Source organism: Gopherus flavomarginatus, chromosome 19 (assembly GCF_025201925.1).
Source record: "Gopherus flavomarginatus isolate rGopFla2 chromosome 19, rGopFla2.mat.asm, whole genome shotgun sequence".
In the NCBI taxonomy this organism is placed as follows: domain Eukaryota; kingdom Metazoa; phylum Chordata; order Testudines; family Testudinidae; genus Gopherus; species Gopherus flavomarginatus.
Window position 1 is genome coordinate 8,397,740 of NC_066635.1, and position 25,951 is coordinate 8,423,690.

General features: G+C 43.2%; 1 protein-coding gene across 2 annotated transcripts in view; it reads right to left on the bottom strand.

Moving 5' to 3' along the window:
• The window catches only part of ATP2A3 (ATPase sarcoplasmic/endoplasmic reticulum Ca2+ transporting 3), a 139,489-nt gene that overhangs the window by 40,844 nt on the left and 72,694 nt on the right, over window positions 1-25,951 (bottom strand). For both annotated transcript variants that reach the window (XM_050929396.1, XM_050929395.1), the window contains exons 6-8: window positions 21,800-21,880; window positions 19,265-19,350; window positions 16,178-16,642 (exon numbers count right to left, since the gene is read on the bottom strand). In XM_050929396.1, the coding sequence (XP_050785353.1) occupies window positions 16,178-16,642; window positions 19,265-19,350; window positions 21,800-21,880 (632 nt within the window). The remainder of the gene's footprint in view (window positions 1-16,177; window positions 16,643-19,264; window positions 19,351-21,799; window positions 21,881-25,951) is intronic.

Consider the following 25,951-nt stretch of genomic DNA (forward strand, 5'->3'; position numbering starts at 1 on the left):
TAAGCGACAAGTGAGTTTCTAATGGCCGAAGCCTATTGTAAACATGTGCAGAAGATTCTGCCTCCAGAGTGAAATTGCTCTGATCAGAGCGATAGATTCCTGTCTCTCACCACCCCATCAGCAGCAACTTGCCCATTAGAGGCACTGTCAATTTACATTAGCTTTAGATGTCTGTTTACTGTGGTATACACACACACACACACACACACACACACACACACACACACACACAAAACTGAAGTTACCTTGACAACTGTCCTATCACATGTTTCTCCAGTTGGCTTTGCCAGTGGGTGTCTACCTGCATTAGAGCCATAACTATGCACTGTGATCACACACGCTTCCAAAATTAGGGTGCTCCCCACCCACCCCTATGCACTGCAGATTAATTTCCCTGTTTCTAGTGATTTTCTGTGTTAATTTTAACAAATTATTAAGTAGGGAAACTTGGCAAAGTAAAAGAACATTTGACAAAGGAATATGGTTCCTGAATGGGAAGCGGTGGAGGTTACTGGAGCCATCATACAGTGCTCAAGTACGCTGGCTGCTACAGGTACAACTTGTTTCTCGTGATCTAAACTGTTGGCCACACACAGTTAGAGGTTTATTTATTTTAAGGCTGCATTTTAAAAGGGCATTTCTGTTTAGAAATGGGCCAGGAAGTTCTGATCCGGATCTGAACTTCCGCAGAGTTGAAAGTAGAGGTGGTTCAGGGTCCAATGCCACAAAATCAGCTCTGTCAGGACCCAAATCTACAGACCTATTGATTTCACTGGGATTTCTGCACACCCAGAGCTTGCAGGAGGAGTCCTTAAAGTGCAGTTCTTCTCTCAAAAGTTAGTGGCCAATAGCACAGAGGAGCTTCCATGATTATAGTGACGTCGTTTCCTTATTAACCACGAATGAGTGCATCTAGACCACTGCTGCCAGCCCTGCAAACTCATCCTGGGATTCAAGAGTCAAGCTGGGCTCTCTTTCAAGCAGAAGGAGAAAAGTCTACAGGAGCGGCTGCTGCCTGAAACTGGGATCGGGATGGCTTTGAGCAGGCGGAGCACCAATCCCAGGGTGACAGGAATGATCTGAAGTCCAGTCTGGGGAGTTTTCATTAATTTCTGCTCATTTAAATGATTTGATTTTGCTAGAAACACTGTCTTTCAAGGAATAGACCTTGTTAGCTACAACTGATTTTTCCCTAGGGCAATTCCACCAGCTAACATGAGGCTCAGGACTCCAGTGGGAAGACCTACATTTTATTTCCTGCACAGGCCCAGTTTAGCTGGCTTTCACAATGCCTGTTACGTATGGGTACCTTAGAGAGAGGTTGGAACAGGAACCTTACAATTAAAACATCTGTTGCTTCCACTATTGACTTTTTTGTCTGAGAACCCTAATGTGCCAAAGGATGGTAACAACTGACTGATTTCCTAAACAGGGACCTGTATTTACAGCTCACCTTTGGTTCCTCTCCCTCAATCAGGCTGTTTGCTTTCTGTGACGCATTATTCCGAGGAGTTAAGTTGAACAAATGAGTAACCTGAGAGCTCCAGGCTCAAAATAGCAAATTTATGGCTCAGTGGCCTTAACACATTATCAGCAAAAGAGAACAGGAAAAGTCCAGCCCTGGGCAAAGGGAAACAAACACTTTAACAGCACATTTCCCCACCTATGCACTAACTGGTTAGGGGGAATTGAGGCAATTGTCACTTCCCCAGTGCTCCTTATCCTGCTTAACCATCCCTTCAGAGACATCACCAGTCAAGTCCCATAGTCTGGTACTGTCATATTGACATGTGGACTAGTGTCCAGTAAGGATTAACCCTACATAACACCCAGCTCCTTTTCACTTCTGCCCCAGCTGGTTGCTCACCTTGTTAAGGCATAACCCTGACATCTGGCAGCTGTTAGATGAACTTTAAAAGCTCATCAACATTACAGTACAATTTTTCCTTCCCCACGTTTTTAAGCCACTTGTTCATGAACTGATATGGGGAGATAGTGACCCCAGGCATTCATAGCTTAGCGGTTAGTGTAACATCTGCCCATAGGGACGGAGTTCTGCATCATAACCAGGGGCTGGTCTCAGTTTGCTCCCCCAGAAGAAAGGAATTCAGACTAGCAATTGGCCTCTAGGCTCCTACAGGTGACAGATTTTCACTTATTACATAAGCGCAACCCCCTTCCAACTCCACCATGGTAGTTTTGCTCATCAGAAGAAACCATCTGCAGCTTTCTACCTCTTTACAATGGCATTAATCCTATTGCAAACCTTCCTGCCTCGTGTAGTCAGCTGTGATGCTCTCATGAGTTTCCCAACCACCCTTATCCCAAAATAGTCCAGGCCTGCTCACAGAGCCAACATCGTTCCTAAGCTGTCCTATTTCAGTGCCCTGTCCTATAAGACTCTTAGCATAGTCACTGAAGTGTTTCTAGCCTCTATAGAAACTGAAGAGTTCTTCAAACATCAGGAAGCAAAGTCAAACATCAACAGGCCAGTGTTTATAAACTTGGCATATGTGCCCGTCATTCTCTCCCACAAATCCCAGGCTACTTCCTCTTGGATTTCATTCTGTATAGACTGCCTGTCAGCACTGGTTAAGCCTGGTTTATGTTCTCCCTGAGCACATGGGGGAGGGTGTTGATAAATGGAGAAAGCTAAATGATCATTTGCACATGGGTTGAAAAAACAGCTTGTGAAACCTTTCAGCAGCTGATCACGGAAAGGAATGACAACGCTGTGGTCTTAATGTTCTGGTGTAGGGAAGGTGGAGCCATGACCATAGCTCAATGCTGCACTGAATACACACACACACACGTTTTTTATCCAGTACGTGCTTCCCCCAGAACATATGCAAACAGCACTGAATGAGTAGGGCTGTATTCTGCTCGCCTTAGTACATGGCTAATTTGATTGGCTTCCATGGACCATTTGGGTGGGCAAGGAAGGCAGGATTCAACACCACAGTCCCCCAGGCCAGGTTTCTACTTACCCATTTAAGCTGTGACCCCTCCACCCCAACAGGCCAGCTCCCACTCTCCTCTTTCATACCCCTCCTGAAAAATCCACTTCTCCCAGGAGGGTTCATCAACCCACACTGATGCAGTGCCATCAACGATCGCACTGTTTTAGTTAAAAAAAAAACCCCTAAGTTATCACCATCAGCCTGGTCTCCCACTGAGTTCCTGGCTGTTCAGACTGTAAACTCCTTGAGGCAAGGACAAGAAAGTATGGTCTTGTGGCTAAGATACTTGGCTGGCACTCAGGTAATCTGGGTTCAGTTGCTGGCTGTTGGACAGGAAGAATGGCTCTGTTAAGTTGCTAGCCAGTGACTCAGGAAACCTAGTTTTAATTCTTTGCTCTGCCACAGATTTGCTCTGTGACCTTAGGCAAGTCATTTAAGCTACCTGTGCCTTCATCTTCCCATGCATGATACAGGCAATAAGAATACTTCCCTACCTCACAGGGATGCTGTAAGGAAAGGTTTTTTACACTTTCCGAGGTGCTTGGAAAATGCAGGGATGGGAGACATTCAAGCATCTGAATAGTTAGATGGACAGCCCAGTGTACAGTGTCAGCACTCCCATACTAAGTAACAAGAGCATGGGAGGAGTATTTTCAGTTTCTGTGAATTGGTTTCAGACAAACAGAGTATGGTACCCAGGCACGGGGGTCGATTTTAAACCTTTAAACTAGTAAATAATTACAATGGACATTCTGAAGGGTCCTACAATGCAAAGAGGAGAAATACTTTCAGTGCCCCCATCCCACTAAATAGCCACAAGCTACAAAATGTTTAATACTGCTCATCAGATCTTCCTCCCTCTCTCTTTTTGGGTTGCTCTTGAAGACAACCTGACTAAGATGGTGACAGTGACTGTGAAATGCTCAGGGAGATTAGAGAGGCTATAAACATAAAAACCACTCAATAACAGGGGATTTCAACTATTCCCATATTGACTGGGTACATATCACCTCAGGATGGGATGCAAAGATACAGTTTCTTGATACCTTAAATTATTGCTTCTTGGAGCAGCTAGTCCTGGAACCCACAAAAGGAGAGGCAATTTCTTGATTTAGTGTTAAGTGGAGCACAGGATTTGGTCCAAGAGGTGAATATAGCTGAACTCCTTGGTAATAGTGACCATAATATAATAAAATTTAACGTCTCTGTGGGGTGGAAAACACCAAAGCAGCTCACAATGGTAGCATTTAATTTCAGAAAGGGAAACTATGCAAAAATGAGAAAGTTAGTGAAGCAGAAATTAAAAAGGCACAATGCCAAAAGTGAAATCCCTGCAAGCTGCATGGAAACTTTTTAAAGACACCACAATAGAGGCTCAATTTAAAGTATAGTAAGAGAACAAAGAAGTGCCACCGTGGCTAAACAACAAAGTAAAAGCAGCAGTTAGAAGCAAAAAGGCATCCTTTAAAAAGTGGAAGTTAAATCCTATTGAGGAAAATAGAAAGAAGCAAAAACTCTGGAAAGTGAAGTGTAAAAATATAACTAGGAAGGCCAAAAAAGAATTTGAAGAACAGTTAACCAAAGACACAAAAAGTAACAGCAATTTTTTTTTTTAAAAAGTACATCAGAAGCAGGAAGCCTGTTAAACAATCAGTGGGGCCACTGAATGATCGAGATGCTAAAGGAGCACTCAAGGACAACAAGGCCATTGCAGAGAAACTAAATGAATTCTTTGCATCAGTCTTCATGGCTGAGGACGTGAGGAAGAGTCCCAAACCTGAGCCATTCTTTTTAGGTGACAGATCTGAGGAACTATCCCAGACTGAGGAGTCACAGGAGGTTTTGAAACAAATTGATTAATTGAACAGTAACAAGTCAGCAGGACCAGATGGTATTCTCCCAAGAGTTCTGAAGGAACTCAAATGTGAAATTGCAGAACTACTAACTGTGGTATGTAACTTATTATTTAAATCAGCTTATGTACCAGATGACTTGAGGATAGCTAATGTGACACCAATTTTTAAAAAAGGCTCCAGAGGCAATCCCAGCTATTACAGGCTGGTAAGCCTAAATTCAGTACCAGGAAAATTGGTTGAAATGATAGTAAAGAACAGAATTATCAAACACATAAATGAATATGATTTGTTGGGGAAGAGTCAATATGGGTTTTGTAAAGGGAAATCATGCCTCAATCTACTAGAATTCTTTGAGGGGCTCAAAAAGCATGTGGACAAGGCAGATCCAGTGGATATAGCGTATTTAGATTTTCAGAAAGCCTTTGACAAGGTCCCTCACCAAAGGCTCCTAAGCAAAGTAAGGTGTCCTAGGATAAGAGGGAAGGTCCTCTCATGGATCAGTAACTGGTTAAAAGATAGGAAACAAAGGGTAAAAATAAACGGTCAGTTTTCAGAATGGAGAGGGGTAAATAGTGTGCCCCCCTGGGGCCTCTACTGGGACCAATATTGCTCAACATATTCATAAATGATCTGAAAATGTGAGGTGGCAAAATGTGCAGATGTTACAAAACTACTAAAGATAGTTAAGTCAAAAGCAGACTGCAAAGAGTTACAAAGGGATCTCACAAAACTGGGTGACTGAGCAACAAAACGGCAGATGAAATTCAATGTTGATAATTGCAAAGGAATGCGCATTGGAAAACATAATTCCAACTATACGTATAAAATGATGGGGTCTAAATTAGCTGTTACCACTCAAAAAAGATCTTGGAGTCATTGTGGATAGTTCTCTGAAAACATCCACTCAATGTGCGGTGGCAGAAAAAGCTAACAGAACGTTGGGAATCATTAGGAAAGGAATAGATAATAAGATAGAAAATATAAATGTGTGTGTGTGTGTCTCTTTCTAGTTTATATATATAGTACACCCACATCTTGAATATTGCGTGCAGATGTGGTCGCCCCATCTTAAAAAAAATAAGAAAAAAATTGGAATTGGAAAAGGTACAGAAAAGGGCAACAAAAATGATATGGGGTAAAGATCCATATGAGGAGAGATTAATAAGACTGGGACTTTTCATCTTGGAAACGAGATGACTAAGGGAGGATATGATAGAGGTCTATAAAATAACGACTGGTGTGGAGAAAGTAAATAAGGAAGTGTTACTTACTCCTCCTCATAACACAAGAACTAGAGGTCACCGAATGAAATTAATAAGGAACAGATTTAAAACAAACAAAAGGAAGTATTTCTTCACACAATACAGTCAACCTGTGGAACTCTTTGCCAGTGGATATTGTGAAGGCCAAGACTAAAACATGGTTCAAAAAAGAACTAGATACATTCATGGAGGACAGGTCTATCAATGGCTATCAGCCAGGATGGGCTGGGATGGGGTCCCTAGCCTCAGTTTGCCAGAAGCTGGGAATGATTATCTGTTCTGTTCATTCCCTCTGGGGCACCTGGCATTGGCCACTGTCAGAAGACAGGATACTGTGTTAGATGGACCTTTGGTCTAACCCAGTGTGGCCATTCTTATGTTCTTATGAATTTGTTCTGGTTCTTATTCTCAGACCATCATCATCATGGTATCTCAGCACCACTGAAGGATATCTGAGAGAACCATTGACCATGAGATTGTGAAAGAGCCAAGTCTGCTCCTCTGCAGAATTTTTTTTAGTCCTTCCTCGAGTCAGAAGGTAGCCCACCTCTCCTAGCATGGTATTCAAGAACCAGTGCCATAAGGACTTTGCTAAGAGAGCTGACGGACTTGTGTGTCCTACGACTGGCAAAACTCAAACACAGCCGTATCTAGAATAGCACAACAACATTGCCTGGCCTGTTATATCTAAGGTGGTAAGTGCTCAAACATGACAGCGAGGAGAGCTATATAAATGTCTAGGCAGATAAACAAAGGAGCTACAGGAATTTAGGGCAAGACATATGCATGCATGTCTGAAATTTTCAAATGTGACTATTGATTCTGGATGCCTCAAGCTTTTGGTGCCATCTTAAACTCTTATTGTTGGAGGGTGGATGCTCAGCTTCTCCTGAAACTCAGGTCCCATTTTAAGGTGCTTCAAGTTGAGTACCCTCCCATAAAACAGGCACTAGAAATTACTGGTCTCTTCTGAAAGCTGAGTGCCATGTATTGAACCCATATTATGGGCTGTACACGTTCACATCAGATGCACTTGCTATTGATCTGCAAACTGGAGAATGCAACTACCCCCAACCTCCTACCCAGTTCTCGCTCTCTGCTTGACATGAGGTCTTCTTTCTCAAACACGCTAGGTTGTGGAACAATTAAACACTTTCACAACACTAAGTCCATCAATTTTTTTTATTGGTCACAACCTCTTTATTTTTCTAATCTAAACCTATTTAAAAATGGTGTTCTGTAACCCATGGCAACCAAGCGCTACATTAAATTGCCTACCCTAGAATGTGCTCAGTGACTAATACAATGGCATTAAGTCAAGATGGTTTGGTGGAAAGGGAGGGGGATTTTGATTGTGCGATTAGGTTTTTGCTATTACATTATGGCGTATTTCCTGAAGGAAGAGAGGGGTATGTTTGCAGTAACTGTAAACAGTGAAGAGGAAATAGCTGCAGGTTAATCCATAAACAGGATAGGTAACATTTTTTTTTAAATGAACGTATAAAAACCCAAACTTATCTGCACCAGCAGTTTAAATGGCACTTTCTGTGAAAAGCTGCTGGAGCTGAGCCAGCCAAACAAATCTTCTATGCAAACCGCTGCACTGCTTACCTTATAAGGCTGGAGGGTGCATACTAACTCCTGTGTCACAGAAAGGAGGAAACTCAGTTGGCCCCAGCTCAAGTTCTCGCTCCAATGCACACCTCTGCGTTTAACCCTTTTAAAGCCACATGTGTGTCAAAAATGTAATATTAGAGGTCTTAAAAAAAAAACACCACCACAACCTAGGAACTTGCCACCCACACATGTATAGATATGGTCCTTCTGCAGCTCAATTCTCATTTCTTCCCTTGGGGTAACAGCACTAATCTAGACACATTTTGGAAAGCAACTGGATCATAAAAATACTTACCTCTAGGTAATGCTGGGCACTTTTTCTGCAGGCTCATTTGAGAGGAGAGAGGCAAGATGAGGAAAGTTAGTTTTGGGGGGGGTTATTTAAACGTGAGTATTTTCTGCCCTACATGAAAAGAAATCCATAAAAATGCTGCCAAAATGAGACAGTGGTATGGGATGTCAGAGGCTCATCAATAACGGTGATAAGGTTCCTAATGATAAATGTTTACTTTGCAAGAAGAAAGAAAAAACATTTGGGATTAATACAAAAACTATTCACACCTTCCTGGGATCCTGAACTGTGGACAAGTGTCTGTGATGCCATAGGAGTAAGGATGAACTTAGGGTCATAGGACTAAGAGGAGACCTGGGTTTGCATCCCAGTTCTGTTTTTGAGATTTATTGGGCACATAACTTTCCCTCTCTACACCCCAGTTTGCCCATCTGCAAAATACAGATAAGAACTTTTACACTGCTTTTAGATCTCCAGATGGATACATGCAGTAGAAAAGTGCAAAGTACCATAATGTAATAAACGGCTATGATTTAAAACACTCCTAATCATCTATTTATGCTTTCATTTTCACGTTTATTGGGAAGCTGATCAAGATCCCCAAGCATCTGTCTAATCCCTTTGTCATTACCAACTTGGGCGGGATTCAAACTGGCAACCTAGAAAAATGGTCATAGGTCCTATAGATCCAAAAGGGGAGGAGGCGGAAACCCTGAGCAAGAGAATCTAACGAAAAGCAGCTTGTGTTTGTTTTAGATAGAAGCTGCTGAATCAACCTGCAGTGTCCTGTAGATTGGCCCTAACAAAGGGGCATTCAAGCAAAAACCACATGACTCTAGGGAAGCTGTTCTGCCTACAGTATTTTCCAGGATACTCATGTGAGTGTTTGCATGTTAGCCAGAGTCCATCAGAACTGCTGAAACAACTCATTCAAAAGACCCCAAAACCAGGATATTTAAAGGAGAGACAATCTGGGAGTGATCTGAAGTCAGCTTGCAGAACAGATTGCCATAGAAACACAAATTCACCTGTCTCCTCTATCCAATGGGTGATTCTCCTAGTTGCAATCCACTGCACCTCTCCTCTTATTCAGCTGTTTAAGGAGTTACCCTTCTCCCCTTCCTGCATTCACAGTGCACAATCTATGTAAAAGTCCACATGGAGCTCTCCACAGTGTCTCCCCCTCACTAGGGAGGGTGACAACTGGCTATCAGCACAGCAATGGCAGAGTTATGGGACTGGTCCAACCAAGTGCAGAGCACCGACAACAAGCTGTTGAGTTCTCTCGGTGCCCGCCGATATTAAGAGCTGGGAGGACACGCAGCATCTCAACAGGATCAGGTCCAGTAGTTTGCCTAGCCCAGTGCCAATTGCCCTTATTTAGAAGGGATGAGCCAGGCAGTCGGTTTTAAAATAAGAACGCATTCTTTGTTCCCTCAGGAAGTTCAGCTCATCCAATGTTGTTTCAACGGGTTACGAGGCATGTACTTATCTTTCCAAACGCACCCATCAGATCATAACTTCCAAATGTCATCCTCTGCGCCTAGGCCTGCTGGTGTATTAAGTAATGGAGCATAAAAGGGTGCCATATGCCAAGTTTTAAGAGATGTAATTTGAGCTGAATGTCAATTTCAATAACTGTTGTTCAAAGGCTCCATGATGAGCTTAATTCAGAGTTATTAACTTATTACACAGATCCTACAATCTTCTTCTATAAAAAGGAAGCAATCTGCGAGGACAGAGGTAAAACATTTCTCTCTCCCTCCCCCTATGCTAAATAATGCTTGCAGTTAACATAATTACATAATAGCTTCCTCCCATATCATCTCCCCTGTCAAAGCAGCCATACAGGAGAGACAATAACCCAGACAGACAGTGGGAATCTTCTAAAATTATTCTCTCCAAGGTCTGGTTTCAATGCAAACTTGGACTAGAGCTAGTATTCAGACTGCTTTGACCATTGTGGGCTAGGGAGCATTGATAAGCACCTACTGTGCATACCCCCCACCAATTCATTTATTATATAACAGGGAAAGTCGGGAATGCCTGCCATTCTGTTGATCAGCTCATGGGGGAGGAAGAGGGAAGGTTTAGCTGTATTCCATATAAGGACCCTACTCATCCGGGCAGAATTTTTTGTCTCGTTCTTTTCATTCAGCAAGTGTCAAGCTTATAAAAAGTTCCAGGGCTGACTGATTGGAAGGCCGAGTCCTCTGTGCATAGAACAGTGCAGGCTTCCCTCATGCAGGCCTAGAGGGATTAGACACTGGACTCGAGTCACAAGACCTTGGGTGCTATTCTCAGCTCTTCCAGTGACCTGATGTGTGACTCTGGAAAAGTCACTTCCCCCTCACCCCGCCTGCCCACCTATTAACCCTCCCACCCATTGTCTGACTTGTCTATTCAGATTGTAAGCTTGTTTTTGGTTTTTTGGGGTTTTTTTTGTTTTTTGCAGAGTCTGCTTTTTTATATGCATTTGCACAGTGCCTATCACAATGGGACTCCGCTCTTGAATGCAGCCTCTAGGCGCTACTGTACTACAAATAGGCCTCAGTGAAGTGAAGTCAATGGTATTTCAGCACCTACTAAGTGCTTTGCTGATTAGAGAGGGACTTACAGACATCCTGAAGTGCTGTGCTGAATGAGAGCTCTAAGGTTATGCTACAGCTCCTAAATAGACTGATTTTGAAAGGTGAATTAGGGATTATAAGAAGTTGGTAAAAATCAGCTACCAAGACTTGAACTGAAAGCCCTGAAGCAAAAGCAAGATTCAGGCTGGCAAAGTAGCTGGGGTTGCTGCATGTCATTCATTAATTATCATTAAGGGAAAAAAGTAAGAATATCTAGAGGAAGTTATGGGACAGAAATAAATCACAATAATCTCAAGGATTGGATCTGAACAGAAAAAAACGGAGGGAAGTTAATTAGCTACTATCTGTGTTTTGCTGATCACAAGAAAGCTTTTAGCCCAGTCTCTGGGTGGAGAGCAGGGATTAATATGAATTATCTAGCTCCAATTAAATTGCTTCAGAACAAGGAACGGTGAGATTGAACGGGTCTATTTGGAGATTACATAATTTCTGTTGAAGATGCTCAAATCACTTCGGGAACTTCTGTGGCCTTTATTATGCAGGTCAGATGGATTATATTTGTCCCTTATGGCCTTAAAACCTCTGACTCTAACATGGTGTTTTACCCTAACTCTCTACACCAGGGGTTCTCAACCTTTTTATTTCTGAGCCCCCCTCCCCCCCAACACGCTATAAAAACTCCACAGCCCACCTGTGCCGCCAGAACTGGTTTTCTGCATATAAAAGCCAGAGTCGGCATTAGGGGATAGCAAACTGGGCAACTGTCTGGGGCTCCATGCACAGGGGCCCCCACAAACCTATGTTTGGCTTCAGCCTCGGGTGGTGGGACTCAGGCAGGACCCCAGACTTCATTCAGCCCCATGCAGTGGGGCTTCGGCTTTCTGCCCTGGGCCCCAGCAAGTCTAATACTGGCCCTGCTTGGCGGATCCCCTGAAACCTGCTCGCAGCCCCCCAAGGGGGCTCTGGGCCCCTGGTTGAGAACCACTGCTCTACAGCAAAAGAACATATGAAGACAAAACTTAAAAGAGGTGAGGCAGTTCCATATGCTACTCAGTGCTGAGCACAACCTATGGGATTATGTAAAAATTTCAACAAACACCCACAGCAGCATGTATCAGGCTGAGAAAAGAGACTCTCAGCAATTATCTAGACCGGGGTAGGCAACCTATGGCACGCGTGCCAAAGGTGGCACGTGAGCTGATTTTCAGTGGCACTCACACTGCCCGGGTCCTGGCCACTGGTCCAGGGGGCTCTGCATTTTAATTTAATTTTAAATGAAGCTTCTTAAACATTTTTAAAGTCTTATTAACTTTACATATAACAATAGTTTAGTTATATATTATAGACTTATAGAAAGAGACCTTCTAAAAACATTAAAATGTATTACTGGCACGCGAAACCTTAAATTAGAGTGAACAAACGAAGACTCGGCACACCACTTCTGAAAGGTTGCCAACCCCTGATCTAGACTCTCAAGAATGAAACAGAAAATAGGCAACGGATCTGTGAACTCACCAAGAAAGCCAGCTCCCAGGCTACCATGACCACCCAGTTCTGGAATTATCATACCAAACAATGGCAGAGAAAGCTTGGTGGTGAAAGAAGAAGAATGATAAAGATCGGAAGCTGGTATACTGCATATAATTCATGTCACGAAGGAGGACCAGTGTCATGCTCGTTGCAAAGCTCTAATGAGCATTCGCTCTCAAAGTCCATACCTTTAAACATGTCATTTAAATTATGCACATGCTTCAAGCCATATCACACACTTTTAGTTAGGCACGTGCTTAAGTGCTTTGATGGATCAAGGCCCAAATACTGAAGTCCTTAATTATGCAATGGCATTAGTAAGAAGTTTTGTTTCCCCCCTGAGTAAGGGCTGAGTAAAAAAGGAATAAGAATTTCAGGACCTGGCCTCAGGTAGACACAGAGTATCATGAATGGTGGGATTCAACTGGAGAAAATTTGCAAAGTTTGGTCAGCTGTATTTCATGGAGAATCCAGGAAAGGTTTCTACCAGGAAGGTGTTCAGAAGATACTGCACAAATGATTTATTTGCCCAGCACTAGGGGGAAGAAAAGTCAGGGGGTTACATGACAGAAACATTGAATATTACCATTGGTTTGTTCGTTTGTTTTAAGGTTTTGCCAAAATCTGAATTTGTAAACAAAAATGTTACGACAAATTTTTTCTCCATTTTTGCCCATAAAGTGCTGGTTGGATTTTCAAACTGTTTGAATTTCAAAGCTATAAAAGGGGGGGAAAATCCAAACATCATAGAAGTTTTTTCCCCATCCAGCCCCAAGTGAAGGAGTTAAGCAAACCTGGGGGAGATGGGAAAAAGCAGAAAACCTTCAGACTGGGAAGGATTCGCAAACAGGGATGCAGTTTCTTGCCACAGGTCTCTGTTAGCAAAGGAGCTCTCTTATTTGTAAAACCTCTTGACACAGGTCTGAAAGAGTCCTTTGGACAACAGCTTTCTTTGGACCATTACAGAAGCCCCAATTCTTCCTAATAAAAGGCTGCATGCCCCAGCTAACCTCAAATTAATGCCTAACCTTTGTCCAGGATATTGACAAGCTTTATACAGTTCTCACTCAAGACAGAGCCCGTCTGTTTAATGAAGTGAATACCTACAAGATAACTAAGTGCTCAATAGCAGTCATGACCACCCAGCGTAAATATTTGCCTTTTTAACAGTCTGCAAATCTGTGAACAATATCCATATTCCTTCCATTAAGCAGTCACCTTATTTAACCAGGGAACTCCCGAAGGTTAAACATTAACACAAAATTTCTGTGTCTCCTCAAGCTGATTGGGCCTGGAATAATGTTATCCAACAGATCCCCGACTCTGCTGACTGATTAAATTGATACTGAAAAAGGAGTGAATTAATATAGCAACTGATTTTACGTTATAAACTCAAGCTAGGTTTGCTGAGAGTTTGGGCTGAGTTTTGAGAGAACTGTGATTATTGCAGATATTAAATATTGTTATTGTTGCTCTGTGTCATTGTCCCCCACCCCGTGCACATGCATACAGACTTTGACTTGTTTGTTTCACACCCCTTTTCTGTCTTGCCTTTTATGGTTTGAATCCTGTAAAATTAAAATCAATGGGACTCTTGCATTGACTTCAGTGGGAGCAGATGACTGACATTTTGACATTTACTATATATGTTTGTACAGTACCTAGCACAGTGGGGACCAAACCTGGATGAAGTTTTTAGGTGCTACCACTATACAAGGGGTGGCCAAACCATGGCTCACGAGCCACATGGGCTCTTTTATAGCTGAAGTGCAGCTACCAGACTGGAGGTGGGGGAAGCTCGGGCTTCTGCCCTGCGGCGGGGTGGTGGGGCTAGGGGCTTCTGGGCAGACGCCCTGCGCCTGGGTAGACACCACCCTGCGGGGAAGAGTATGCATGTCTTGCATCTCCTGAACTTCTGAAGATTATCTTATGTGGCTTGAAGGGTCAGTAAGCTTGGCCACCCCTGCCCTATATCAGTCATCATCTGAACCAACTTATGATTTTAGGTGGAAGCCAAGAGAAGTCCCCATGGCTTTGATTCAGAGATGGGCTTGAATCCATATCCCAGATCTGAACACACTTGAACGTAGTGAATCAGGCTCCTTCTTACCCAGAGCCAGAAACACACCTGAGTGGCTTTGGATGAGAGTGGCTTTGAATTTGTGGTTTGTCCAAACACAGGATGTTTGCGTGCACATGGACCAAAACCAGATGAAGGAGTCTGCTTGCAACCCTGCAACCTTAATGAACTGCAATTTGAACAGCTCATCTTGGGAGTCCTAAAGTAAAAAGGGAAAGACTTAAAGTATTCAGTGGTCTGCCTGGTAAAGAAACCAGCTGGGAAAGCAACCTTAACGTTGTCCTTGTGAGAACAGGTTCCTGGAAGGATAAAAAAGTCTCGCTGCTCTATAGGTTAGCTAGTTGATCAGCAAGAGATGCTTCCATATCTGTCCGCAGAACCATCAACTTGGCATTTAATGCCTTTAGACTCCCACGCATTCATTATGCAGATGAACATGGGCCACTTACTCTGCCATATCACTAAGGAAACTAGAAGAACTGCTACAGAACAGGAACAGCCTGCCAGACATACTCCTGAGGCAGAATGTCACACAAATGTTACTTTCGCTGGCTGCCTGTAGAGGAGGATGGGAAGAATCACTCGTCTTCCAACATATCTGCTTTGCAGAAGGGATAATAGGAAGATGTTGTGTATAAAGATGTTGTGTGTGTGTCCGTCCATCCGTCCTTTCTAGGCAAGACATGGAAATGACACATTTCTTTTAAAGTGGCTAGCTCCAGTGCCATCTCATTTTAAATAATTTATAGAGCAGATATCTCAGACTTTCCCAATATTAATACTGTCTAGTTAACCAGTCAGTGCTCACAGCGTATATGGCCATGCTACAACATGTTGTCTGCTTTGGACTGTTCTAACAAAGTATAAAAGCTGGGAGGTTCAGGGGAGAGAGGCTGGGCAAGTTTATCTTTCCCCTATGGGGAAATGTTGTTTTCCAAGGTTTTTCTATAAAATCTGAGTGCCAGTACCAAGAAACATCTTTTCTTAGACAGGAGGATTAAATAGGGAAACTGAGGAGTGCTTGGATTATCCCATCTTTCCCGTCCTAGTCTATTCTTGTCAATCCAAATATAGTCAAGCCCCACAGGGCAGGGGAATGAGATGCCCCCCAGAAAATAACACTCTTTTATAGCAGATAAAATTGATTCATTCCTCAGCCATGGTGCCCCCGGTGTTTACCCAGTAATATGTGTTTATAGTATATTTAGATTCCAAACTCAGCTGTATGGGACTGCTGACCAAAACTTTCCAACAACAAAACATGGATTAAAAAAAAAAAGCACAGATTAACCAGGTTGTATTAATCTTATCTTGACCTCTGGATTTCTCAGGGTGATCCCTTCTTATATATTAAAACCAGGGAGTTAAACTGATCCCAGTTTTGACTTCTGATAGAAGTTCAGCTTTTAAGTTTCTCATCTCTTACCAGCTTGGTTAAACAAGCATGGGAGAGAACAGACTAAATACATGCCCTTCCGGGTGCTCTCATTTCAAGTAGATCCCCATCACAGAGAGAAGCACCAAGATAGAAGAGTCCTTAAGATAACCTCTGAAAAGCCACACCTTTAAACAGGTGTCTTATTTGTTCACAAGGAAGAAGAGTGAGCTATACAACTGCAGCCCTAGAGCCATGCAAAAAATAATAATAAACTGATTTTCACCACCAATAGGGAGGAAAGGAAGGTCATGTTTATACAGGTTTGCAATAATGCAAAACTTCTTCATGCTTTCCTTCAAATTAGCAAAGTTTCTGCCAGAAGAGACAATGTTTTAGCCTTGCAGTATGTCTGTGGGGAAGGTAAATATTATCTCCACTATACTGATGGGTAAACTGAGGCACAGAGGGAAAGTGACTTACCCCAAGGCTGCAGAGCTAGGACTAAAACTCAGATCTCCCGACTCTCAACCCTATGCATTAGCCTCAAGACCCTGCACACCTTATGGGAAAGCAACATGGTGTTTACACATTTGCACAGCTCAAGAACTCACCCTGCAGACAGACATCTGGTTGGTGGTGAGGGTGCCAGTCTTGTCAGAGCAGATGACAGAGGTGCAACCCAGCGTTTCCACTGAAGGAAGGCTCCTCACAATAGCATTCTTCTTGGCCATACGGCGCGTGCCCAGCGCCAGACAAGTGGTGATGACAGCAGGGAGACCCTCAGGGATGGCAGCGACTGCCAAGGCCACCGCAATCTTGAAATAGTAGATAGCCCCACGAAACCAAGAGCCACCGTGGACCGGGTCACTGAAGTGGCTGATATTGATGACCCAGACAGCTATGCAGACCACAGAAATGACCTTGGAGAGTTGCTGGCTGAACTCATCCAGCTTTTGTTGCAATGGGGTCTTCTCTGGCTCAGTTGCAACCATCTGATTCCTGATCTTCCCAATTTCTGTGTATACCCCGGTAGCAATGACGACACCAACAGCCTTACCAGCTGCAATATTGGTACCCTGGAAAAGAAGTCATTTGTATGTACAGAATATACAAATATTAGATCTTTGAGCTTAAAGCAGCAAATGGGTAGCTCACTGTGTAGGAAGAGCAGATGGCTTGCCAATTAGAGTACAGGATTTGGAGTCAGGACACCTGAGTTCTTTCCTGAGACCTGTCACTGAGTTACTGTTGAATTTCTCTCCAGCGTGGACCCAATAATTCCTGTTTCCCGTGACCCCTTGACAGGCCTTTCTACTTTTGATGATATCCCACTAAACCTAAACAGGGGTTTCTCCAGACCTATCACTAGCTACTGAGTCTTCTGCGATCTTCAAGATTTGTGTGATTTGGGGCTTTTTTTGAGTTAGAAGCATCTCCAGATGCAATGTATACCCTTTACTCCTAAGGAGCATAGAAAAGTTGAAGATGCTTGGTCCAGTAGAAACTGCTAAGTGAAAGGACTGCCCCCTTTCTCTCCCCACACCCTTCTCTAATGGATTTTAAGGTATAACAGTCTTGCTTCATAAATTACTTTGACCAGTTTTGTTCAGAAAGGGTAAGAGAAATTGGACCTTGAGTCAGTGACAGGTTTCAGGAAAGAACCCAGGAGTCCTGACGCCTAATCCTGTCCTCTAACTGGAGCATTCAAATTCCAGATACAAATTTTGCAACCTGAGTCCATCTCCAGTTTTGCTGTTTGAGAGTTGTTTGCACCTCACAAGTTTCAAGTTTCCATTTGGGACTTTAAAAAAAAAATCCTGAAGAAAAGCAAAAATCAGGTGACTCTGCAGAGCTTTGCTTACTTTTGCAATGAAGTCATGAAAATGAGTGAGTTAGCATCCATAATCCAGCCTTAGGCTGCTTCAGATTGGTCCAACTCTATCATCAGTTTTACACCAGTGTACCATTACTTCTTTTTGAGCCTGAGGGGAGCAGAAGGGGAATCAGAACCCATGAGTTCTGCATGTTTAATCAGGAATACCTGCTACACCTCTAGTCCATGATTTCAGAAGAACACCATAAACACAAAGGCCGAGATTTTAAAGGAGTATAAGTATGGCCCTACCAAATTCATGGTCCAGTTAGGCCAATTTCAGGGTCATAAGATTTTAAAAATCATAAATTTCATGTCAGCTATTTAAATCTAAATTTCACAATGATGTAATTGTACGGGTCCTAAATCAAGAAGGAGTTGTCGGGGGGTTGCCAGGTTATTGTGGGGGGAGGGGATACAGTACTGCTACCTTTACTTCTGCACTGCTGCTGGCGATGCCTTCAGAGGAGGGTGGCTGGAGAATGGTGGCTGCTGGCCAGGAGCCCAGCTCTGAAGGCAGAGTTGCTGCCAGCAGCAGTGCAGAAGTAAGGATGACATGGTATGGTATTACCACTCTTACTTCCGTTCTGCTGTCTTCAGAGCTTGGCCCTTGGTCAGCAGCTGCCACTCTCCAGCCACACACCTCTAGCTAGGCACCCAGCCAACAGTCGCTGCTCTCCGGCCGCCCAGCTCTGAAACAGCGCAGAAGTAAGGGTGGCAATATTCCCTAAATAACCTTGCAACCCCCTTTTGGGTCATGACCCCCAGTTTGAGAAACACCGTGAAATCTGTATAGCATAGGGTAAAAGCGCACAGACGACCAGATTTCATAGTCCGTGATGCGTTTTTCATGGCTGTGAATTTGGTAGGGCCCTAAGTATAAGGGAGTTAGGTGCGAAAACTAAATGGGCACCAAATTCCCTTAGGCTGCCCTCTTTGAAAATCTCTGCCACAAACAGTAAAGTGAGAACTGCCCCAGTGAATAAGCCTTTGTGGAATATTCTTTCACTAGTCGCATAGGTTGTAATGCTGTGGGGGGAGGTTTAAAGTTAGTCACCTCTAACATGCCTCCAATAGGTTGAATTCAGTGATACTGCCACAACCAAAGACAACTACACGTGGAACTGAGGGGCTGGCTTAGGAGTGATTTTTGTTCTCCATCTAATTTAAAAAGAAACATTAATAAAAAAGCAAACCCACTTGGCTATGGGGTACAAATGTCTCTCAAAGACCAAAGGGACCCACAGGGTTGACATACCACAGATTGTCACAAGGATACAAGACCCAGACCTATAGCATGGCCACTGTGAAATTCTCATCCAGTTATTCCTTTGGAAGGACTCTACATTGCAGCACAACTAAGATTCAGATGTTCTGGGATAGCTCAGTTTGAGCATTGGCCTGCTAAACCCAGGATTGTGAGTTCAATCCTTGAGGGGGCCATTTAGGGAACTGGGGTAACAATCTGTCTGGGGATCGGTCCTGCTTTGAGCAGGGGGTTGGACAAGATAACCTCCTGAAGTCTCTTCCAACCCTATGATTCTATGACTGGCCAACTTTTGACACCAAGTAAACTGTTAAGGGTGGGATTTTTTAAAAGCATTCAGCATTGGCCTAACTCTGTTCCCATTGACTTTAACAATAGCACTGAGCACTTAGGAAAAATACAACCTTAAATTGTGCCCTTCAGTGAAGAGTAATTATCTTTTATTACAATGTACTGCTCAAAAACTTATACACTTTGATACCTGCCTATGAAGTTCTTTACCCTGTGGCTGTTTCTACAAGAGCCAAGAGAGGAGGTGACGGATATGAAAAAACTTACAGAGAAAAGCATGTTCTTCTTGTCCTGATTGACAGCCCTGGGGTCAGGGATCGGGTCAGTGTGTTTAATCACAGACACAGATTCACCTGTAGAGACAAAAGGAGGGAGAAAAACCATTTACAGGGTTTCCCACTGAGATTCTCAACACAGATCCAGTTCCAGAAAAGGCCTCTATTAGGGTGGATTGGAAGTTTCTGTTGGTCACAATACATAGCCTTGAAAACAGATCTTTGGCACTGGGTCATTTTGTTTGGACATTCATCAATGAGATGTTACAGCTGGTCCATTCATCTGTTCATTATGGAGAGAATAGTTATAGGAAATAACTAGCTTAAACTCAAGTGAAAATTACCAGAGCCAAAAAGCTGCTTAGCTAACAGTATACCCTAAAAGGATTAGGCCAATATTTTGAGCCAGAAAATGTAAAGTTTGGCACTTAACTCCATATTTAGGCATCTGAACGGCCTGATACAAGTCGGCAAATTCAAGTCCCTGGTCTCACCCACCAATTGCTGCCCTCCTCATACTCCAGCAGTAACAACACTGCTGTCTGAATTATTGTGGTTTGTACTGTAGTTGCATCGGGAGGCCCCGGCCCCACTGAGCTAGGCAAGGCACAAAGACAGAGAAAAGTTTTTCCGGGTTCCAGATAGGTTTTAATTGCCACCAAGTAACCAGTGAAGACTTCTACAGAGAAACTGGCACCAGAGACCACGCGTTTTTCTGGTGAATCTCAGCCAAGTTGCTTCTTGGCATTAATTGTGTGAGGAGAAAGTCAAATGGAATAAGGATTAGTATTTTGTGCATGGGCTTAGTCGGTTGGGTCTGAAGGGCTCAAAAACTAATCCTAAATTGTGGTATGCTTTGCAACAGCAGGAAAACATTACTCATAAGGGTGACAGTGAAGATTATACTAGCTGCTTTTCTATTTTGAAGATATCCTGAAAAAACAAAGGCTTCTAAAATTAAATCCTCTTTAGTCCAACAACCTTCTTTTGCATCTTGCAAGGAACAGTCCTGCATTGGCATGGAGACTGGCTACATTACTATTGCCAATTATTTGCATTCCAGAAGTGCATAGAAATCCTAGTCATGGACCAGGACCTCATTGTGCTAGGCACCATGCAAACTTAGATCAAAAGATGGTTCCCTGTTCTGGGAAGCTTACAACAGCCAATTCCAAGATTTGAAGAAAATCCCATCTCCTCAGGATGTAAGAATCAAAATCAGAGGCAACAGTTCCACTTATTCAAGGACAACTCAAAGCCACAAAAGCTAATCGACGGCCTCAAGAAGAGATGGAATACCTTGTGGAACGTAATGAAAGTATCAAGAGTGCTTCTCCTGAAGGTCTTTATTTCGCGCTCGGAGCACAAAAATAATTTTGTTCCTCTGCGGCATCTCCTGTCACCTTGCAGGAGAAAGTTCTATTAGCACAAAACCACATCTCAGGGAGATTGTGCTGGTGTCCCTGTAGGTTTAATTTCTGCAATTGTTTTCCCTTCCCTTTTGCCATATCCTAAGCTCAGGACTTTTTAAAATCATGTCAAAAGGAGATTTGGAGTTTAGACTAATGGTTCATCTAAATAAAATAGAAAGGATTTCCCTGCGATAGCAGTGATATAATGTTTAAAGCTAATATGTAATATTTCAAACATTCTTTTAATTCATATTTAAAAAAAATTCCCCTCCCCTCAATGACAACATCCAATTTTAGCAAATATCACACATCTGAAATGATTAACTCTTTAATTGCTACACAACGAGATAGACATGAATCAAGCAACCTTTGCTTTCAAGCCACAGTTCAGTACCTGTGTAAGACAGCCACATACCCTGTTCTGCAGTAAAATGTGTAGCCATGTGTAGGCGGCTTGATTCTTAACAAAATCTCAAACACATTCAAGATTTTGGGCACTTCCTGCTGAAAGTTAGCTGTGGTCCAGTGGTCTGAGCATGAGACATGGAGCCAGAATCTCCTGAGTTCTAATCCCAACTCTGCCACTGATTCCCCTTCTGGGCAAGTCACATAGTCCTAAGCCGAGCAATTTTCAAAATCTCACCCCAACTCTGCTCCCACTGAAAATGCTCACTCGCTTCAATGGAGCAGTCAGGCCAACGCTGAACGCATTTGAAAACTCCACTCTTAATCCCTGGTCTTAAATTGTTCGATCTGTAAAAAGGGCCGATAATCGTGCTAACCAATCAGCCTCACAGGGACATGGTACAGATTGGTTTGCCAAGTGTCTGGATTAGTTAGGGAACCCTTTGCAATGTGTTACAGAGGGGCTGGCCACCACAGATTCCCCAGACAGGTGTGAAAATGAAAACGTTAAGAGGAGAACCTAGCTTTTTCAGAACGCAGAACGTTTGATACAAATTTCACTGAAGGTTCTGTGGGTGTGAAGATTCTTAGAGCACCAAGCCCAACACAACCCACCTCCACCCCCACGTAGGGCTCATTCCAGTAGCAGTTGTTCGGTGCAAGACCGCCATACTCAGAGTAATAGCACAACCCCCCACCACTGCCCATACCTGTGAGAATCGACTGATCAACCCGTAACGTCGTGGATCTGATCTCGATGATCCGGATATCGGCTGGCACCTTGTCACCAACTAAGAGAGGGAAAGTAGAAGAGAAATGCCACACGTTAAAATGGTTTGGTCTGACACATGAACTAACCATGGGAACGAGCAAGAGGAAGGACAGACCTTGGACTCAGAAGAACTGTCTCAATTCCGAGCTCTGCCACAAACTTCAACAAGCCAGTTAATCTCCCTGTGCCTCAGTTTCCAATCTTTAAAATGAGGATAACATTACTTCCTGTTTCTCTATTTAGATCATAAGCTTTCAGGGCAGGGACCATCTCTTACTACGTGTATATGCAGCAACTGGCACACTGGGGCCACAATCTTAAGGCTTGTAGACAAATTTCCCCAACTGTAACACAAACAACAGCTGCCTGTTAATTCCTTCTTTCCAAAGCTAAAGCCTGGCTCTGAAGTTTACAACTTCTGGTTTCCTAAAAGATAAAGAGATGCAGTTAGTTACAAACCACCTTTGGTACACTAATGAGGCCTCCACTGAAGCTGGCATTTAGTTTTTTATATTTATATCAATATCTCTCTGTTTGTGTGTGTGTGTACACACACACACACACTCTCTCTCTCTCTCTCTCCAGGGAGCAGCAGAGGCTGACAAGAGGCAGCTGATGGTTTAGCAAGTTCTTTCTCCATCTTCTCCCTATCTCCCTTCAGATCTACGGGATATTGCAACTGTCTTTGCCATGTGTAAAGTTGAGTTTGAATATGGAGAGACACAGCGGGTGGGATACAGGACAAGACCTGGAGAATTCACCAGGGACTGTGTGGATGACTGAGTCCCACAGCATATTTTGGGGGAAAGGAAGAGAGAACCCCACTCCCTCACCCAAGTGTAATTAACCCCTTCTGTCCCAAATAAGTTTCCTTACTACACTATTGGGTAAGACAGAATTCTGACACCAGCCCTTCTTATCCAGTGTGCTTGTAGGGAAGAGCAGAAGCCGGAGTACCTGAAATTGGAGTGAGTTATTACAGTTATGAAGCCTTTTCCAGGAGCCAACAGATTGGGCTGGAGAAAGACAACCAAGAAGCTGTAGTGTGAGTGAGTCTCTGCAGAAAAACACAACATCCTAGAATCTCTCACCACACAGCACTCCCATGGCTGTGACTGGAGCGCCTGAGCTCTCAAAGAAGCTGCTGGCAGGGCATTTTCCAAAAAGGGTCCTTGTCTCTGTAGCAGGCTCCCTGGCCTAGCTCTGCCAGAGACAGGATTTATGCTCCAAGATCAGTCATTTCTCCTTGGGCTGTTGATAAGGGGGTTGGTGGATGGTTATCAATTATTATTGGCTACTCCTTTATTATTTGTATTATTGCACCACCCAATAGCATTAGTCATGGACCAGGACCCCCTCGCGCTGTACGAACTCCTTGTGGGCGATTGGTTTTTAAGATACCTGGGTTGGGCTATCAATATTACATCTGGAGGATGATCTTCATTTTTGAACTTGTAATGCATAAAATAGCACTTAGTGCAACAGGCAGGTAATCTGCAAATCTAAATCTGCTCTGTGTACACGGTTTCAATCACTGAAGTTGAAACATCTGTATGCTCTCCATGACAGTTACCAAGTTAAATTAAATGCAACATGTTCTCTTCCCTTGCAACAACTAAAAATAACCCCATACTTAAAACAAGCCATCAAAATGCTAAGCTACCCTGGACTGCCATTAGAAACCAAGTAAAAAATAGTCTTCACCCTGTAAATGTTTTATTACATCAGAATAGGACTGAAAGTCATTAAGAGAACAGTGAAAGGCTTTTGGTGACCAGTGGAAAAAAGAGGTTCAGAGGAACCAGGAGAAGGAAGGCTCTCTGTCTCTAATGGATGAATGTCCACATCAAAGATAAACCACCACCAACAGTCCTCTGTTAAATCTCTCAGCAAAGGCACCAATGACTGAATGGGCCATAGACGCCGAAATCCCCCTCTTAACTCTTGAGATACCATACATAGTGATACAAATAATCCAGGTACTCCTATGGCCTTCATTAACACAGTACATGAGCCCCACACAAACATATTTATCCTCCGGACCCTTGGGAGGGAAAGCATTACCACCTGTTTTACAAATGGTGAGATTAAATGACTTCCCAAAGGTCCCAAAGCAGGTCTGTGGCAGAGTCAAGAATATCAGTCCAGTTCCTTAGCCATACAACCACACTCTTGGCTATAGAAAACTGATTGATGAACGTGAATATTCCTTTGGCACAGCTCCTAACAAAAGTCTTGGAGATAAGAGTGGCCTGGTCACCAGTTGTTTTAAACAGAAAATGACTAATCTGGTGTAATACACACTTATAATAAATTCTCAGACAGGAGTGTAGGCCAGGATGGGAGGAAAGAACCACTCCCTGGCCTGGAATTCACTGAAGTGTATTCCTGGGCAGTGGCTGGAAAATGCAGATAGTTCAGGAGTCAACAGAAGTAACTGTCTGCAGGAGGAAGAGGTAATCAATATCCCAAATGGAGATGCACCAAACCTGATACCACTGGCCTCCTGCCACCTTCCCAGCTGTTTCAGGGCTAAGGGCCTGATCTAATGCAGCCTGAAATCAATGGGAGTCTTTTCCACTGACCTGAATGGGCATTGAATCAAGACCTATTGGGTGAATGCCAGATAATGTACTATACACTGTTTAGTCAAGGCCTTTGGGGTGAATCTTTAAAGTTGAAGATTTATTTGGGGTAAGTCTCCCATGTGCGGCTTCTTACCAGCCCTCTTGCGTCTGACACCCTGGCTGGGATACCTTAGGAGAACAGGTTCTGTCACAAGGTTTTGAGCTATTTCTGCTGCAAACACCATGTGCACATCATCTCTGACGGTATGTTGGCTTTTCTACTTTTGGTCCCTGGTGGAATCCAGAGGTATAAGGGACTGAGAAAGCCAGTAGTCTGGCTCTCTGTGGGCCCTGAACAGCAGGGCGAAGAGGTGGCAAAGGCAGCATCCTCTATGTGTATGCAGTTACTATAAGAAAGAGAATGTATGACAGTTGCATGAGGGAGCCAACAAATTTCTGTTTTCTGAATGTCTGATCCCCTAATGCCAGTTACAGTCCCCGTGGGGATGTTCAAAGGAAGAATGAGCTTAGTAGCAAAAGAAAATCTCCAAACTAAGAGGAACTCCCGCTAGCCGTGGTGCTAGTCATGTGAAGGTGGCACAAGGGGACTTCTGATAGCCGATTCATTCACAGTCAGCTGCTAGGAGTTCCGCAGCCCTTCTGGACGCTTACACAAAAATTACCTATTTCCATACTCATGTACCTGATTCATCTCGAGATAACCACCCTCCAAAAATCTTGTCGCTTGTCTACCTACCGTTTTTGTGCTACGTCTATATTGGTTTAGAAACTGATATAATCAAAACAGTGCTACCATCTAGTGTGGACATGGTAATATCTGTATAAAGTTGTTGTATACCTGTACAGCTTATTCCCCTAAATGTATAGGAATAAGCTATCCCGGAAGAAGCACCTTTATACAGGTATAACTGCCACCACATAGAGGAATTTGTACTGCTTTAATTATAATTCATATTAAAATCTCTCCCTACCTGAAAAGCTTTACATTGGTATAAAAACTATGTATAGATCAGGCCTTTGATGTCAGTTAAACTTACAGACTTTTAAAACAGAAAAAAAAAATCCACCCAAGTTTGTTGCAAAATGCCAGCCAAAAGGAAGGATGTAGTACATGATAAAACACCCAGTGCAAGGGGACAGAAGATAAAGTGTGTGGTCCTACTTTAAAAATGGTCCTTCCTACATCCTCTTAAGCTGCTTTTCCTGCTGCATCCCTCTCTTCCAGCCCCTCAGTGTGTAATTTACTCCATTTGACTCCTTTATCATCTGGACAACACAGTGATTAGTTTCTTCAGGAAATATTGAGGTAGATAAAGTCCTTGGTCACAAGTAAGTAACCCCACATTACACAACAACTGACCCTTGGCCTCCTACATTTATTTAAGCACTAGACATTCAAGTGGAGCAGGAGCACTGATAAAAATCTCTCCAGACCTTCAGCTAGGGTAGATTACTGTGATCCTGGTCCTCTCATTCAGGAACCCTGTACACAGAGTATACAT